At 33.7% G+C, this 17,976-nt stretch overlaps 1 protein-coding gene across 1 annotated transcript in view; it reads right to left on the bottom strand.

Moving 5' to 3' along the window:
- Positions 1 to 17,976, bottom strand: part of LOC129753421 (uncharacterized) — a 345,448-nt gene that overhangs the window by 108,177 nt on the left and 219,295 nt on the right. Inside the window, exon 4 of the mRNA XM_055749245.1 lies at positions 6,417 to 6,516. Coding sequence (XP_055605220.1) covers positions 6,417 to 6,516 — 100 coding nt within the window. The remainder of the gene's footprint in view (positions 1 to 6,416; positions 6,517 to 17,976) is intronic.

Below are 17,976 nucleotides of genomic sequence, written 5' to 3'. Positions count from 1 at the left end.
CTGAACTGTGTCTCAGGGTCGGCCTACTACTGGGTACCCGGAGGGAACGCGGAACAAAATTCTAAAGAGTAAACTGTGGTGTTTCTTGCTAAATCAGAAAAAAGTTTATATTTAGTTGAAACTGCAAGAATTTATTGACTTTAATCTCGAGGGTTTTATTGATTGCAAAAAGTGTGGGTGTGGGTGTATTTGTGTGGTTCAGGGGCACTTCAGACAAACTTTACAGGAAGTACATACCGTCGACGGATTTAATGCAAACGTTGGCGCGCTTCCGGGTTGCTGTTACTGGTCTGCTGCTGCTGGTTGCTGGTATCACAAAACGTGGCTTGCGTAGGTGGCCCAAAATGGCGTATTTGGGCCTCGGAAATAGTTGGCAAGGGCGTCTTCCCTCTTTGACGCAATCGGCGGACCACAGCAAGGCCGTATTGGTCGCGCCGAGAGGGGGTCTCCTTTATAGTTAAGGCCCTGAGGCCTGAGACGTTTCTCCTTAGTGGTTATGGCTCCGCAGAACCAGAGAGCTGAGTCCTTTACGGTTTAGGCGTAGGCAGTCTTGGACTACCTAGGCCGAATCGTATGTACGTGTGAGGTCTCGGGGGGTTTTCCAGGAAAAATCAATCCAAAATTAAAAGGTCCTGAATGATCAGATTGTCCTGCTCAACTCCTGCCACGTATTTTACACAAATTAAAAATTCACACTCACAACTCGCACATACGAACGCCAAGATAGAAATGACCTATGACGGACGCTAGGTCATCTTCATCTTTGCCTTCTTACAATTTCCTTGGTTTGCTACGCCACCCAATATGGAGGACCATCCCTCCATGTTCATAGTACCATGAATATACACCCTCGCTGAAGCCCGCCTGACTTAATCTAACAAAATATGTTCTTGTTGTTTTTATTTTAATTGAATTCTAGCTAATATAAAATTGTTACCCTAGTTCCCTAATTAAATCTAGCAAATGACACAACAGCTTACACAAAACATTTGGAAACATGGAAAAAACATCTAAAGCGTTTTGTAACAACGGTTAAAATTTTTCCGCCCTTACTTCTTTCCGAACTATCAAGTGAATATCATTCATACACAAATATTAGAAAAACATCAAAAATTGCAATCGAGCGCAACAACAATGGTTAAAATCGGTCATTATTTGACGAAACAGCATGCATTTCACATTGAGTGTCCTGGTCGGACATTTAGCCGCCTCATGAAAACAGTGATGAATATCACCCTTAAAAAGTTGAAGAGGTTGTGTTTGAGACGACCGCAAAGTTAACGTAGAATTACGACAACTGGTTTTGTGTCAATATATTTTTGAAAAAATTCTAAGTATGCAGCTCAAAACAAATGTATGAATGTAGACGAAACTATACATATACTGTGTGTCCAATGTCAATGCTTTCATATTGAATTTGCAGCTCAAATAAAGCTGGTCAGTTTAATATAAATTATCTATAACGGTCAACAAAACAGTTTGAAAAACTTAACAGTTGCATACCCAAAGGCGATATTAAGATACGGACAAACGGCGTCAATCAAAACTCAATACATTATCGCTGAGATGCATTGCGCCCGGTACTTATGCAATCAATGCGAAGAACATGCGAGCTTTGAATAATCAAACACTTGCTGGTCAGCCAGTGCAGTGCTGGTAATAAACCTGTTGTTTATTTTAATAAGGAATTTTGAATTTTCGCATAAATTTTTTTATGCAATTTTTGTTTTTCATTGATTGGAGAAAAAAGTAAGCTGAAGAAAAACAAAATTTCAAACAATCGATTATTTCATGAATCGTTCCTTTATCCCAAAATCCAATAAATATTTTTCTAAATCAACACCTGACACAGCTTCCACGCTAGCTTACAGGATCAGTGCAAAAAAAGATGCACATTAAATGTACATTTTCCACGCGTGATCAATGCCTATTCGAAAGAGAGAAAAAATCATACAAATCATTAACGGTGTACTAAAAAAAAACGTACCCATTTTGCACGTTTAACACCTGGCACCGCTGCCTTTCATGCATACGCTTGACTCAGTGCAAAAGAAAAACCAGTTTTCTGGAAGCTCCTCTCATGCGTTTCTCTCAAAGTGAAGTTGCCTATTCCCATTCTCATATAGCAATCGCTAGCGCAAAGGTGCACTGAAATGCCATATCGGCTAAGTTCAACCCTTGTTTAATAACAATCAAATGGCCCTTTTCAGGGCCAACACATTCAGAAAGTTTAACTGACTTTCTATTTTTGGCCTATGGCAATGGGGAAAACGGGTAAAATGTGTGGACTGAGCGTGAATTGCGTGTGAGTGAAATATGTGGTGTGTATGAGTTAGAGGTGTGGTGTCTATGAGTTAGGGGTGAGTTAAATGTGTGCTTTGTATGAAGTAAATTTATGTTGTGTAAAAGTCAGAGAGAAAATGGAAATGTTTAAAATGTGAACGTATCGATATACTGCGAAAAAATGTACGGTAGTATATTAGTAATATGCGCAATCGGGGTGGATTGTTTACAACGCATGTTGTTTTGTATAATTTTACAGTGCGCTGAATATCTTGTGTAAATGACAAGTAATTGACATTTTAACCTGTCATGACATTCAACATAATGTCATGGCAGCAAGTCGTGGCAACATATCTCCGCCACTTGTTCGGATCGCCTCTACTGCTCCTCCTACTCAAATGGATGCCACTGAGCTAAACTGCAAAACGATATCTGCGTTGGATTACCACTGGTGGGGTCCAAACGCAGATCGTAGCGCAGCAGAACTATTCAACTCGACGGGCAAACAGAAACTGAAACCAGCTCGCAGGCGACCCCTTGTTTTTATACATTTTGTTGACAGGGACTCACCAAGGGGCGTGGCGTCCGAGTTTTTTTTTAAATTTCGACCAGCCAATCAACGATGAGCAGGGATAATATGTCTTTAAAAAAGGATGTCTTTGAGTTGGAAAGTTTTCGTGACGCGAGATCCGTTTGCGAATTTCAATTTGTCCCCCTATAGTGTTGCCGTAAGACGTAATTCTATGTCAAAAAGTTAACCAATTTTTGAAGCTTAATAATTTATTTATCTTAACTTTAATTGAAATGAAACCTGCGGATGAAATATTTATCATAGTTTAGGTTTTAAGAAAACCCGTTTTTGAAAGAAATCGGTCGAAGGAGACAAAAGTTATTGACAAAAAACTGGTTTTTCAAGTTCCTCTCGAACAAAATGTCTCAAAATCCCATACAAACTTCAGGCTCGTTGAGCGACCCCTTCCCGTGGTCCGATCTGGCCCAAATTTGGCATGAGATCTTGTACTAGGCCCAGGATCAATTTAAGCCTGCAGCGTATGACATTTCACAGGTTTTAAATTTTCCATACAAGTTTGAGGCAGTCTAGGGGACATGCATCACTTCTATCTTTTTTTTTGGTGAAAATGACCAGCAATCATCTCGCAAAATTTTTTTTTTGCTTTCATATTAGATTTCGTTTCAACCACCTTCACGAGGATCCAAAAAAGCAGCGAGGTATCCTACTCTACACTCAAATTCTAAATTCAGAATCAAATTATGGAAATCGTTAAATAAGATATTTAAGAGTAAAAATCTAAACTAAAAACTAACGCCAAAATTTCAAAAACCCATCCCAAGTTCTAAATTCTGCTACACTTTTTCAGAATTTTCTTACTTCATAATAGAAATCCAGGTCCGAATATTAAGTTTTCAATTAAATTAAACCCATGATTTCTTGATGATCTTGATTTTTAGCTCGAAAATTTTTTTCATCACTTCCTTGTGTTTTTTTTGAAAATTTTAATTATTCTCACCAAAGGCTTCAATCTTTGAATTTAAAAAAGAATATGGAAGATTTTTCTTGTATTATTTGAGTATAGAATCAAAAATTTTTAAGAAATGGAAGGCTCTCCAAAAAAGCTTATTTTATGCTCAAATCAACTATGTGTGATGTACTAGGCTCTTAAACTAATTCAATGATTTTAACCATCGATGAAAACTAATTTAGCTCACCTTTCATGTTCAGGATAAATTTTCAAAAGTTACAATTTAATACGAAAACTTTTAATGTAAAAGTACTTAAAAATGAAAAGTTATTTAGTTACAAACATAATTTGTTTAATTTTTTTTCTATTTGTGCATTGTTGGGCAAAACATCACAGGTACAAATCAGTCACCAAACCACCCCCATGAGTCCTACGGCCCTGATTCAAGATATTTTAAATTTTCAATCTAAATAAATAGTTTTTTCGATATTGAGCAATGTAGATTTTATGCAAGTCTGTTGCTTGCTGGCTTTTGTCCTATTTAATGGTAATTTGGCATATTTTTTTTCATCCCATCCCTCGTGGTTTGTTAAAAGACTTCAAAATTTGAAGTTCAAATTTTTCCAGCCTATTTATGAACAAAAAATTTAAATTTTTATCAGGATTCTCAACCAGAAATCCTTCAGTTATTTTTTCGAAGTTCAACTTGTGAATCTAAATGAAGATTATGATTGACTCTCTTAAGTTTCGATTTTGCTTAGGAATTAAACGTTAAAGCTTGAAATCCATGCCTTAAAAATTGTTTGAAATTTAAAATATTTTCTTTTTATATTTCGAAACGGTGTGTTTTGAGTTTCGAACAAGGAAAATGTATCAAGTTTAAGTTTTAAATGAAAAATCAATATTGGAATCAGGATTATCTCCCAATGATGATCCAAACTGAAATACAAGAACAATAAATTGGAAACAGAACCCAAAATCTGATCACTTACATCGAGTTTCAAGGTTTATAAGGAAATTTGGATCCACAAAATCTGGAATGATTCTATCCTAAGATCCCAAAAAAAATTCCGTCAGTATCCGGGCCGTGCAATTCGGGGCCAATAACAGAATCATTCATAAAAATGACGAAGAAAAACACTTGAAACATTGTTTTTTTTTTTTATCGAAACACATCAGTCAACTTCAAATAATAATTTAGGCTTCCAAAAATCGTTTTCATGTTAATTTTCATAAAATTTGATCGCAAAATACTTAATTTTGCAAATAAAGTAAAAACGGCAAAAGGCAGGAGCTTAGTCATCTTAATATTCGATATTTGATACTAAATTTCTATCAACAAGTGAGAAATTAAAAAAAGGAGTAGAACTGTGGTGAAATTGAATGGTGATGACTTAGTCAATAATGATGTTTTCGAATCATTTTGGTCGTTCTTCAAAATTTGAAAATTAAAATTGGAAAATTGGAGGTACAAGAAAAATATTTCGCTTGGCATTTTTGGACCCCCATGGGAGGTTTAATTAATTTTTCGTAGTTAGTTCTAAATGTGGAAAGGATTTGAAAATAAAATAGAAAATTTATATCGATAACACAAAGAAGAAAAATTCACGCAATATAAGCATTTAATATAAATGTTGAAAATGGGTTGAAAACATCAATAAATTTGTGCAATTTCTGGCAAAACTGAGATGAAGGATATGCAGAAAATAAATCAAATTTAATTAAAAATAAAATAATAGTTGTAATCGACAACACTGAAGATAAATAAAATAAAATAAATGTCTTTGACAACGTTTGTTATTTTGGCAACACCTTGCAAAACATACAAAAAACAGCTTTTGAACTTTTCTTGTGAGTGAAAGACGTGTCTGAGTGAATCTCTGAATTAAGATTCATAAGTATCATAAGGTCGGGATTCGACCAGACCGAACTGAACGCCATTCGCATTTTTTCGAGTCACTTGAGCTTGAAGTACGAATATTTTTAACTATAGACGATTTCCGTTTAACTTAACGACCAAAATCAATTGTTTATAACCCAAGAAACACGACCCACTGAACTATTTGAGTTTTTTCGGTCTCGCAGAAAAATAACATGACTTTCAAAATCTGCAGTTTGAAATGTTTCTCATGGCGTTCAGTTCGGTCTGGTAGAAGCCAGGCCAAAAATCACGACAGTTTTGACTTCTGAGAAAAAAGTGATAATGCTTCCGTTTTCTCATTTTTATACCAATTCAGTAAAAATCGGAAATTTTGATGAAATTTTATTGTCAATTGCTTCAATTTTAAGACATGTGGTAAAAGTTAGAAAGGCAGTATAATAAAAATGGACCAACATCAGAGTTCAGTTACTTCAAAAACTCAACATTCAATTTAACGAATATTTTTTTATTTGTTTATACATAAGAAAAAAGGAAAAATAACGGTCTTGAAGTTTTTTACCATCTGCAATCAAGTTCCGCTTATTTCCATGATGCCGAAAGCCGAGGTCTGCTGATTCATATTTCGTAAATCGTTGCAAATTGAAAACTTCTCAAACTTTCCATAATCCTCGGCCGAAAGGGTAAAACTGACGCCAGAAAAACGAGAAAAAATAAAACAAAATGGAAACAAAGAAATAACAAGGACCATTTGGCCGAAAAGCGGAACTCACCTGCAGCGTACAGAATCGCTTCGGTCCAATTAAATTGTTGGGAGATACTTCTGACGGCCATCGAAACAGTCTCGAAGGATGGGACAAACTTTTCCGTTTGCTGAAATGAAAATGGAGAAATAAACAGGAACATTAGCGAGAGACAGCAGCAGGGAGGTTTTGGGAACCGAGTCCTGAACCGGAAAGAGATATGTACCAGGAATGGGAGGAGGGCGCACGGCACGACACAAAAAAAGGTTAAGAGAGATGGTTATGGAAATGAGCTTTCCCTTAATGGAAAAGTTGATTGGGCTAGAAAAGTTTTCTGGCAGTAACCGCACGGGATTGTTTATCGAGACAGGCTTTCGGATTTTTTTTTTCTGTATGCTTAAATGAAAAAAGAGTGATTAACTTTCAAAAATATTGAAAAAAGCTGGTAGGTGAATAATTTTTTTGAGAAATTGAAATAAATGGATAACAATGAATAACTTAGTTAACGGTTCAGTATCATTCCTATTTAATGAGCCCTCTACTGCATACCAGTCCATAGAGATATGTCCTCGAAGTTATTTTTTTTTTTTTAATTTTTAATTCAATTCAGAATTGTTAAACATTTGAAGCGTATCCATTTCCCGACCAATTTAAGACTCCCGGGAACCGGGAAATATGATGATTCTTTTCCCGGGAATTCCACCTTGAATTCCGGCAAATATTGAAAAAAAAAAAGAGAATTATTTAACCCTCTCCTGCATACGAAACCATATATTTTTAGAATTTTTTTAAAACTTTATTCAGTACATACCCCTTTGAATTTTGCAACATTTGTGCTAAACCGTTTACAGTTGTCCAAAAGGGCCTAATATGAAACTTTTTTCCTAATGCTTTTTTTTAAGGGATTTTAACTTCACAGGAGGCATTCGTCCCTATGCTTTTGTTTTTCATTTAAGCTGTTATAGGTGTCTTCAAAATATTTACTAGTTAGACCGTTTCCCATAACGTAAAAGTATAAAAAAATTAGTCACAGCCTACTACGAAAAATATAAAAACATTATCTTTTTTGTTTGTCTGCTCAGAAAAAAATTGTTCTACAAAGTTGTAGGGTTATCAAAATATCAAACTTTGCTAAAATAAGAGCTCTATCTCTATTCAGTGCATAGTTATAAATATTTAAGATAAAACCAAATTTTAATTTTGTAAGCTTTGTATAAACATGATTGAGATGTTCACAAAATCTATTGAGACGCTTAAAATGCACAAGATCTTAACTTGCTACGACTTTTATTTCCGAAGATATAGCAATTTTAAGTTTTATTTTTCTTATTTTTGCGATCTTCTAGAGTAAAACGGGGCTAGTGGATCCATAAACTAAATGAAATATGATTCAAGTACAACAAACTTAGCAAGAAACTACTTGTCTTCTGAAAGATTACAGGAACAAAAAACAAATTTTGAATGATGGGAGTCGTTTCACCCTTTGTATTCCTGATTTTATTGAATTTTTCTATTAAAAATTACTAGACATAAAGGTTTTGTGCAATTATATAGTATGCAATATTGTTGCATACAAGTTTTCGTGCAATTTATTCCAATTTATTTGTTTTTCGCATTATTTTTACTGTCCCCCCCTCGCGATGTTTCAACTCCGAGTGACAAAAGAAGGATTTGAAATTTGTTCCGGCCTTAGTATAATAAATATTTAAAAAAAAAAAACAAATTTGCTCTGAATAGAGATAAAGCTCTTATTATTCCGGCAAAGTTTCAAACTTTGATGATATCTACAACTTCGCAGAACAATTTTTTTCTCTTTCTCCTCAAACATAAAAGATGGTGTTTTAATTTTTTTTTATTGCAAAAGGCTGTGACAATTTTTTTTTACTTTCACGTTAAGGGAAACCGTCTAACTAGTAAAGTTTTTCAAGACATTAAACAGGTGAAATGACAAAAGCACTAGGAAAAAAATTTCATTTTAGGCACTTTTGTTTTCTATTAGGCAACAAAAAAAGGCTTTGTTTAATTTTTTTTTTTTACTAGTTGACCCGGTGTGCTTTGCTATACCTTCTTAAAATCAGTAAATTGTGTGAAAATAATTTCACAATAAATAAATTTTCGATATCTTTACAATGAGAGCTTTCACATAAATTTAATATTGGAACACAAAGAAGATTAGATTCTCTGAAATGATTTTTGGCTGTCTCGTCTGGAAGAAGGAGATGTCTTGAATCTTAAAAAAAATCTTTTCATGTAAAATATGTATTCATTATCTTGAAATGCTTTAAAAACTATGCGATAAAACTTTCTCCATTCCCGGCTCAGTACTGTATGGAATCTCTCCTTAAAAAAAAAATAGAAACATTTTTCGTACTCGAATACTTTGGATAAGTTATAAAATAATAAAAAAAATTGTGTTGAACTCCTTTTCTACTCTCTTATTCCCCACTGAAAGGTGAAAAGGGGTTTTTTTTTCTCAATAACCATACAATCATTTCTTGTACCTTTATACTCTCCCCTGTAAAATTTGGTAAAATTATTTGATGAGCTCTGTAATTTATCAAATCAAACATATGACACTTTTCTTCTCTTTCCTATCCCTTGAGGGGAACCAAACCAGCTTAGATATATTTCTTATAAATAAGGCACACCGGGGTAAGTGGAGATGGTTTTTCGTATAGTTCAACTTTGAAAGATCACTAAAAAATCAGCAGTGGTTCAATGTTGATAAAACTGCGTTCAATGTGATGCAGAACATGTTATTTACAAATGCTGTAAAGATGAGCTTGATAGACGCAAAGCGAAAAAAGTTATCACGTAAATTGTTATGGACTGCTGGTGTCCTCACTTGCCCCGCCTTATGGGGTAAGTGGGAACGGTAGATTTTCCCGTTGATTTCTTAGGAAATTTTCAACAAATTTATGTTTTCTTGGTTGAATACGTTACTCTATTGCTCGAACCGTAAAAAATTTTGAAAAAAGTGCACTAATAGTACGTAAGGCATCTTTCAATGATTATTGTGTGTCATTTATGTTGCAACACAAGAGATCGCTTTTATCGTAAATATATATTTACTCCAGAAAAAACAAGTACTTTCCCAACTTTTCATGATCCAAATGCTAAATAAAGCTAAATTGTATTGAACGGAGGAAAGAAGATTGAAAAAATTGAAAACATCAAGTATGTATGAAGCCGTCCCAACTCACCCCAGGTACGGTTTGTAGACAAAATTTTAGATTTTTGCAAATAAACTCTTTTTTCGTTTTTTTTATTAGCCGTCGTTTTATTTTCTGACAGGTTGTTTCGAATGTAAAGATTGTTTCAATCTAGAATTTTTCGTCAAAAGCCAGCTATTTTACGAGAAGTTTGCGATAGAAAAGATGCACATGAACTCCACATCGAATTAAAAAAAAAAGAAAATTAACAAAAAGTCACCGTAAACATGCTTTATTGTCGGAACCGTATGTCTTTTACAGTTATTGAATTGATTACAAGTAAATTTAAAAAAAAAACAGAAACTGTAATTCTGCATTAAAAGTTTTAAAAAATAGTTCACAGTATTGTTTTAATAGCCATCGTCCCCACTCACCCCACTTCTCGAATTTAGCAAAATAATGTATAAGAGGCCCCTCCCCTTTTCTATCTTTACACTGGAAAGAGAGAGGAGTCTCAAACCATCTTTAATATATTCTTCCTACCTATATACCCTCGCATGCTAAATTTGGTTCCGTTTGCTTGATTATTTCTCGAATTGTGCAAAAAATGTAAGGAAGCCCCCCTCCTAGCTACTTTTTTCCATTTGAAGGAGGGAGGGGCACTAAACCATTTCAGAAACATTTCTCGTAACCAAATTTACTCCTACCATTTTTTTCTAAATTCTTTTGATTAGGAGGTCCCCTCACCCCTTTCAGAGAATGGGATGGGTCTCAAACTATTATAAGAACCTTCCCCGGTTCTCAAAGACCCCTCCTGATAAGTTTCATGCAAATCGGTTCAGTAGTTTCCGAGTCTTTGGGGAACAGACAAACAGACAGACAGAAATCCATTTATATTTATACCTACCTAGAAGCCTAGATTTGAAATTTTTATATGGAACTAACAAAAAAAATATAAGTCTACGATTTTTCTGGCGACTTGAGTTCTACAATGACATAGCCACGTTAATATGTTTATCTTGATTGTATTACTTTTTCCGAGTTTAGTCCGAATCTTAATTTCAAATTTGATTGAAAATGATATTTGAATCTAAATTCCAGATCAATTTAAAATATTAGTAAAGAGGTGAAATTTGTTTCATAGCCCTCAATCTTTTACTAAAATTCTGATGTTTTGCATTCAAATATGAATTCTTTATTTCAGTTATAAATCATTGAACCGACCAGCGAATCTAAATTAAATTTTGATAAGTGTATGATGAATCGGATTCTGAGTTTTCAATTTTGAATTGCCATTTTGAAGTTTCATTATATTTGGCACGGTGGCCAACGGCAATGCTTGAGAACCACTTTTGAACTTTTGAGACAGCCTCAAATACAATTCAAAATCAATGAAGGTCCTATAGCTTTGAGAAGATTTCGATAAAAAAAATCATACGTCTTACTTAGAATAGTTCCAAGATCAATATCAACTTTCCAGATTTTGATCCAATTTTTTGAAAGTTTAGACTTGAGGAAAAATTGAATTCAAGATCATTTCGAGGCTACTTTAAGACTATTTGGTCGGCAATAGGCCAAAGGGATTTTTGTTTTTGCAACCAATCGGTCATTTTTTCCACATTTTCCTTATTGGTGTTTAAAGGGTACCGTAATCCGGAGTATGATTGATCACTTATTTCAATATTTTTCGATTTTTTTTCTATTTTGAGAAATGTGGCATGTTTCATATTTTTTAAAACCAATACTGGACTCCTATATAAACAAAAAACATGGTTGCAGAAATGTATAAGACAACTTTAAATTTGGTTTAAAAAACGATTTCATCTCTGTTTAGAATTTAATTCTTTGGGGTAAAATTGATCAGTCTCTAATTTGACGGTTTTAACAAGTTTTCTTGGTCATAAATAATACAAAACACCTTTTGAATTTCTGTGTTTCTTGATTAAGATTTCTTTGCGGTTAAAGAAAAACAATATCTCGATTCTTAATTTGTTTAGGCCGAACAATAATTAACATTTTTGACATTATTTATAATATTTTGACTACAAAAACAAATTAAATTTTACCTTTTTTCAATTTTCTTGACTCTCGCACTATTCCCCTTTTATTTTTTCCTTTAAACTGTACAATTTGAAAAGATTTCCAGCCTTTTTTCCTTGACTGGCATACTCTTTGAAAATGTCCCTTTTTTTAATATCAAAAATTACCTCAAACTACAACAAAAACTACACCAAAACTAAATATTTACTAAGAAAAAAAGTTGAACTCTCAAATAAGGCTTTGATCATTTAGTATCCGGGCACTTTATTTCGGTGATAGCTACGCTCGGATATGCAAAACTTTAGTAGCGTTGTGTTGGACATGAAAAGGACTATCTTGCCTATTTTTGATAGATTTTTATTAAATTTTGATAGATTTTTAAATATGGTAAATAGTCTATGAATGCAGACTCCTTAAATAATACAAAAAATCCATTTCCGGCAGGCAAAAAGTGTGGCTTGACTAGTAGACACCGAGTTTTTTTTTTTGTTTCGATTATAGTCGTTTTAACATCTTTATGTCATTCGCGACTTTATCAACGATGAAGTTGGCGGATGAGTCATTGAAAAACTTATCCGGTACAACTGTGATCGATGTTTACTCTTGGGCTCGAACTCACGGACATCGGCTCAGAAAGCAACTGAGCTATATCACAAGCCCCCCAGACACCAAGTAAATAACTAATAATGATCAGTCCAAAGATCGCAATTTGTGGATCCGGTTTTTACGCAATATGACAGATGTTATAAAATTTATGTTAAACCCGGATTTAAGAGATCAAATTCTTCGAGATGCCTACTCATGGAAAGGTTCCAATCAGATTTCAATTGCCTTTTTCAGGTGAGTTTGTGTAAAATATCATGATTTTGCAAAGGTTTTGCTTCTGTGGTAAAAAATTAAACCAATACATGACTGAAAAATGTGTGCAAAGATAAAAAAAAAAGAGATTTTATAAAAAAGTTAGAGTATTTCTTGAAATCATTGATATTTTTTTTTATATTTTCACATTAAATTTCATATTAACCATCATTTTCGCCATAGCAAGTTTCTCGATCAAATGAATAGTTTTTAAAATACACACGTTCGTAACTGCCCGGATTATAAATGATCATTGCCTAAAATCAACTTATTTGCTTCTAAAAGCTTTGATTTCATCAGGAAAGGTGTTTGTTTGCGAGCCTTTGAAAAAATAGATATTTTAAGATTTTGAAATAACTTTTTTACTTGCATTTGAAATTTCCAAAAACAAATCAAGTTTTCCCCAATGTGAAACTCAACTTATATTTATTTAAACGTGGAAAAAAGGTTTGAGATATTTTGACTTAAGACTTAGTTATTGATGATTATGTGGAAAAATTTCATGTTGATCAAAGCTACCCCGGTGATCAATGTTACCCCTTTTTACGGTACTCTGGATTGGAACGTTTTGCAAGTGACAAGTGAGAATAAGTTTAAATTCTGCCTTGAAACAGGCTCAAAATGCGAATGCTTCCAACTGTTCTCACACCGAAAAACTTTATTTTTGGCTAAAACCAACATGAATCCGCAGTCGAACCTGGTAGGTTGTTGAAATTAAATTAATTTAAAATTTGTAAACGTTTCTTATTTTTACAATAAAACAAATAGCTAATTAGGTACTAAAGGCTTTTGACAGTTTTTCACAGGTTTTTCAAGTATATATCCACAAAAAAAGTTTTTAATAGCAGGTCCTTATTGACTAGCAATATCCAATTATCCGTTTTTTCAATAGAACATTTTTAAAATAAGGAGCAAAGAGGAACTGTGTTTTCAGTAACTTTGTGCATATGACAGTTTTTATTTCAGTTTCCAGTCAGTGTCACCAGAAGATGTATGATGTTACTTGTATTTTTTTCTGAAGTAAAGTTTCAAAAGAAAATAAGTAGAAAAATTCAGTTCGAGATCGAAAGTGAGCTCGCTACGGCAATGTTTGCCAATTAAAAGTTTGACTGAAAGTTTTCAGCATCATCAACTGGCTCCGAAAGACGCTCTGTTTCGTCACCGTTATTTTTCCAGCCTTTTCCTAATGATGAACCGGAGAACGTGAGGGTCCTGTCCAAAGGGTTGCTTCTTTTTGCTGGGATTTTTTATTTTCGTTCCCCTGACTTTCGCGCTCAAACTATGTAGGAACTTGGGAAATGAGTTTGACAATTGCTTGTTTTCCTGAACGCCCTCGGTGATTACTTAGGAGAGTTTGTGTTGATATAATAAACAAGTGTAAGTTGGGCTTAACAATGATTGTTTTCCTTTTATTATGTTTTAGAGCACCCAATTGAAAAGAAAAAAAAATAAAACATTTATAAGTGCTAAATACTATCTCATGACTTCCTGATAATTTCGTTCAAAAGTAAAACTTTAAAAAATACCAACTTTAAACACAATTAACCATTGTAAAACTTTTCCAGCATTTCATGTCAAACATAACAAGCATGACAAAAAAATTAACAGAATGAATTTCATCCTTCGTCCACTTTTGGCGCTCGTTCTGATTTAAAACAACTGCGATCTCTGAGTACTTCTATCTGCGTTCTGCGCTTTTTTACAACGGTCATTTTTTTTCTCTATTTATATTCCTTTTGTTTTTCAAGTGCACAATATTGTGAAACTTTTCAAATAAATCTCTCCTGATATTATGTACACAACAAGGGCTAAAAAACGATTTATCAACCAGTCCGAAAAGCTTTCATCTATTGATAAAAACTTGATATTTTCCAAGTCACCTTTGAAGTTTAAGCGTAACATTAAAAGCGGTTGAACAGAATTAAATCGTTAGCTCTTCAATATTGTCAATCATATTGTATACAAATCTTTAAAAAAAGATATTTTTAAATTTTTAATCTGAGAAATTTAAATTTTCGTTTCCATTACCGGCAATGTTTCTCTCCAGCCATCATCTTCTACTGAAGTGGCCCTTGTTGATGAGAGCTCCATCCAACTGGCTCCTCTTCTCCTATTTTAAAGTTCCCATGTATTGCTGTGTAAATAGCAACAATGGAAACGTAACCGAACTGCTTTCTGGATGCAGGGAATTTTCCCCCCATTTCGAAAGTACCCAGCACTTCTCGGAAGTTGGTATACAAATGACTTTCGGAAGTGGTTTCTGGTTCCCGTTCCCATTGCTGATGTCATTAACACTAGAAGGACCGGCAAATTGAATACACCTATTCGGACCGTGACCAGTCAAAATGACTGGTAAAGGGGAAATTTTTTCTATCAAAATATTTTTAAAAATTTTCTTTTGAAATTATTTTATCATTAATTCTATAACATTTTTATTATAAAATTGAAATATTTTTTCACCATGGGTGCCCGGAATCACCTCAGTTTGGCATAGTTGACGAATGCGTGTATGTCATAAAATGAATATGTCAAATAATTATCAAAAAATTGAAACACATTATCAATCTAATTATAAAAACATGTTAGATGGCTATGGTTATTGACCATGGGTGCACGATTTCACTTCAGTTTTGTTTTAGTAGATGTTTTCTAGCATCCATCGCTCTGAAGTTTTTCAACCCGATGCCTATAAATTATACCTGATATTGTAGGTTTTGAAGCATATTTTTTATATAGGTAGAGCAATTTACCATGGGTGCACGGATTCACCGCCATTCATCCAAAATCAATTTTTTTGCATGTTAAAGGTAAAGAATAAAGACTTTTAAAGATTCAAATAAAAATTTGTTTTATATACATGGTTTTTCACTATGGGTGCACGCATTCACCGCGTTTTAATCAAATATTGGACTTAAGCAATTTTTTAAAAAGCATTATTACAAATCTTAACTAAACCAAAGTCGAAATCATGTCTTTCATGTTTAGACATAATTATTTAAAAAACGATTTTTATTTTAAGCTCCGTTTTTTTCATTCCTGGAAAAGAAATATTTCAATTATATCTTGAAATAATAAATTTATTTATTTATTATTTAAAAACAGGTTTTTGCCATCGTATATTTATCTGATAAGATCTGATCAACATACAAGAAATTGGAAAACGGTTATCATGTATCGAGTGAATTTTAGGAATTATATGCATCAAGTTATGTCGTGCGACGGAAAACAGTGGAAATAAAAATAATGAATCAACATGGTCAAATGTACACATTGATTTGTTTTTCCTTGAAAGTTTTTCGATTGACTAATGTTGCATTTCAAATGCCTATCATATCTAACTCAAAAATATGTTGTGTTCTGAAGCAAGTTGAAAACTATTTATGTCTATATAATTAATAACGGCGAATTTACAGCCATTCCGTGCACCCATGTTGAAAAATCTTAGCGCTAATGTGGTCTATCAGATAGACTGGCGTGAGTCTAGTCTAGGTATGCCAGGTGTACTGGGTTCGATTCCCGATATCGGCAAGAAAACTCTAGGGTTCAAACCCCGTAAGTTGCCGACAGGTAAGATGTGTTTCCTCTTATAAAAAGAATGTTCAATCAGTTGCCAGCTTTATACACGGGCGCCGGAATACCTGTAAGGGAACTTGAATTGGAAATTTGTCGAACCTAATAATCTAAGAATGCATGTGAATACATACTTGGGCAGAAACTGCGGTGAATCCGTGCACCCATGGTGGATAACCAACGTATGAAAAATAATCAAATATAAAAAAAATCATTTAAATTGTTTAGTTTCATAGAAATAAGGTCTTCAAATTTGAATGAATAAGTACACAATTCATAATTATTTTACTCATACTAGTTCAGTATAAAACATATTTATCACCTAAAATTACTCGATTACTCGAATGGACATGTATTAAAACTAACATAACTTTTACAAATCTTGATGAAATTTCGCCAAATTTTGACAGAAAGTTCAATTATAGTTGAGCAACAAAACAGACCAAAAAAATTGGGAGTCAAGTGCTTGAAGCGCCACACAGCGGCCAATCCAAGAACTTTTTCTTCAAATCTTCACGACTTCGCATTTAAAATCAATAATTTCATAATGAATTACACACTTCTGCCCACTATAAATCAATTAGGACTCATTGCCTTGAATGTAGATTGCAAATGAAACCTAAAGCAAGCGAAAAAAATTTATCTTGTTTGAGTTATAGGGTTGTGAATTTTACCAGTCATTTTGACTGGTCACGGTCCGAGTGTCCATGGCGAAATATTTCTCGCTTATTAAAAGAGTTAGAAAAATAAAAAATACACAGTATTGTAGAGATTAAAAATTCATGAAAAGTCGTATGTTTTGCGAATTTTTAAAGCGTAGTGTTCAAAAGATATTCAACAAACAAAGTGTCCCACCAGTCATTTTGACTGGTGCGGTCTTTCTAGTGTTAAAACACTCTGGAGTTTTTACCGCTGAAAACTACTGACCGGTAGCGTTATGAGCTACCCTGATATTTCTCGAATAACTGCTGTTTATTGAAAAAATCGTCATCCCCGATTCGTTGTCGTACATTTTTTACATTACAGTTATGGGCAATATCGCGTTACCGTTAACCAATTGTAGTATCCAAGAGCTGGATCAGTCTCAAAAATAATTATGTTTATTTCAATAAATTAGGACTAGGTACGAGCGTGTAAAACAAAAGTTTGAAGTTGACAGAATCCAGTTGAAACCGACTTTTACCAACGATTGAACGAAGCTAATGAATATAGAGTTAATGAAATGAGAGCGAGATAAGTTTAGATGACACCGTATTCACTCTCAGAGAATGCAAAGGTGTAAACGAATAGGCATGTTTTAGGAAACGACGAGTCCGATGCATTCATTCTGTTTCGTCATTCAGTTAACGATTTTTGGGAATGAAAGTTGCGCGTCCTGTTCGCGGAAAAAATAAAAATTTAAAATAAGTTACGACAATGGCGCAGTGGGTAGTGGAACATTACCGGGTGTAAGGATAAAATGTATCTGAAGTGTGCATGCTGCAAGTGGATAAATAAATGAACGGAATCAGAAAAGAAATCGGAAAAAACTTATCCCAACAGTGTCATTAAAGGTGGTTCTAGAAAAAACCAAATAGGGTTGTTTGTTGAGCATATTGTGTTGTGGCAATTACAAGGAAGAAACGGGATGATTTTTTTTTAAGATTCTGGTTTGAAATGGTTTGTGTTAAAAAAGGGAGTCACAGTGATGGAGAACGGAATCACTGGTAAGTTTTGGATGTGGTGTTGGCTAAAGAGGAATCTTTTCTTTGATTGAAGAAAAGCAAATGCTGGTGATAATCGGTAAGTGAACTTTTATCTAACTGTGTGAACTTTATTAATTTGAATAACTTTTGGATAAAAAAATTATGGACAATTTTATGGAGAGAAAGTTATGTTTCGAAAAAGAAGTTTGAATAGGTTCTTGATGAATGAATGTTGAGTCGATAGAAACGATTGAAAAAAGTGAGTTGGATTTCTGTCCGATCAGA

This window comes from Uranotaenia lowii, chromosome 3, assembly GCF_029784155.1.
Source record: "Uranotaenia lowii strain MFRU-FL chromosome 3, ASM2978415v1, whole genome shotgun sequence".
NCBI classification, from domain to species: Eukaryota; Metazoa; Arthropoda; class Insecta; order Diptera; family Culicidae; genus Uranotaenia; species Uranotaenia lowii.
This window is presented reverse-complemented; position numbering and strand designations above follow the sequence as displayed.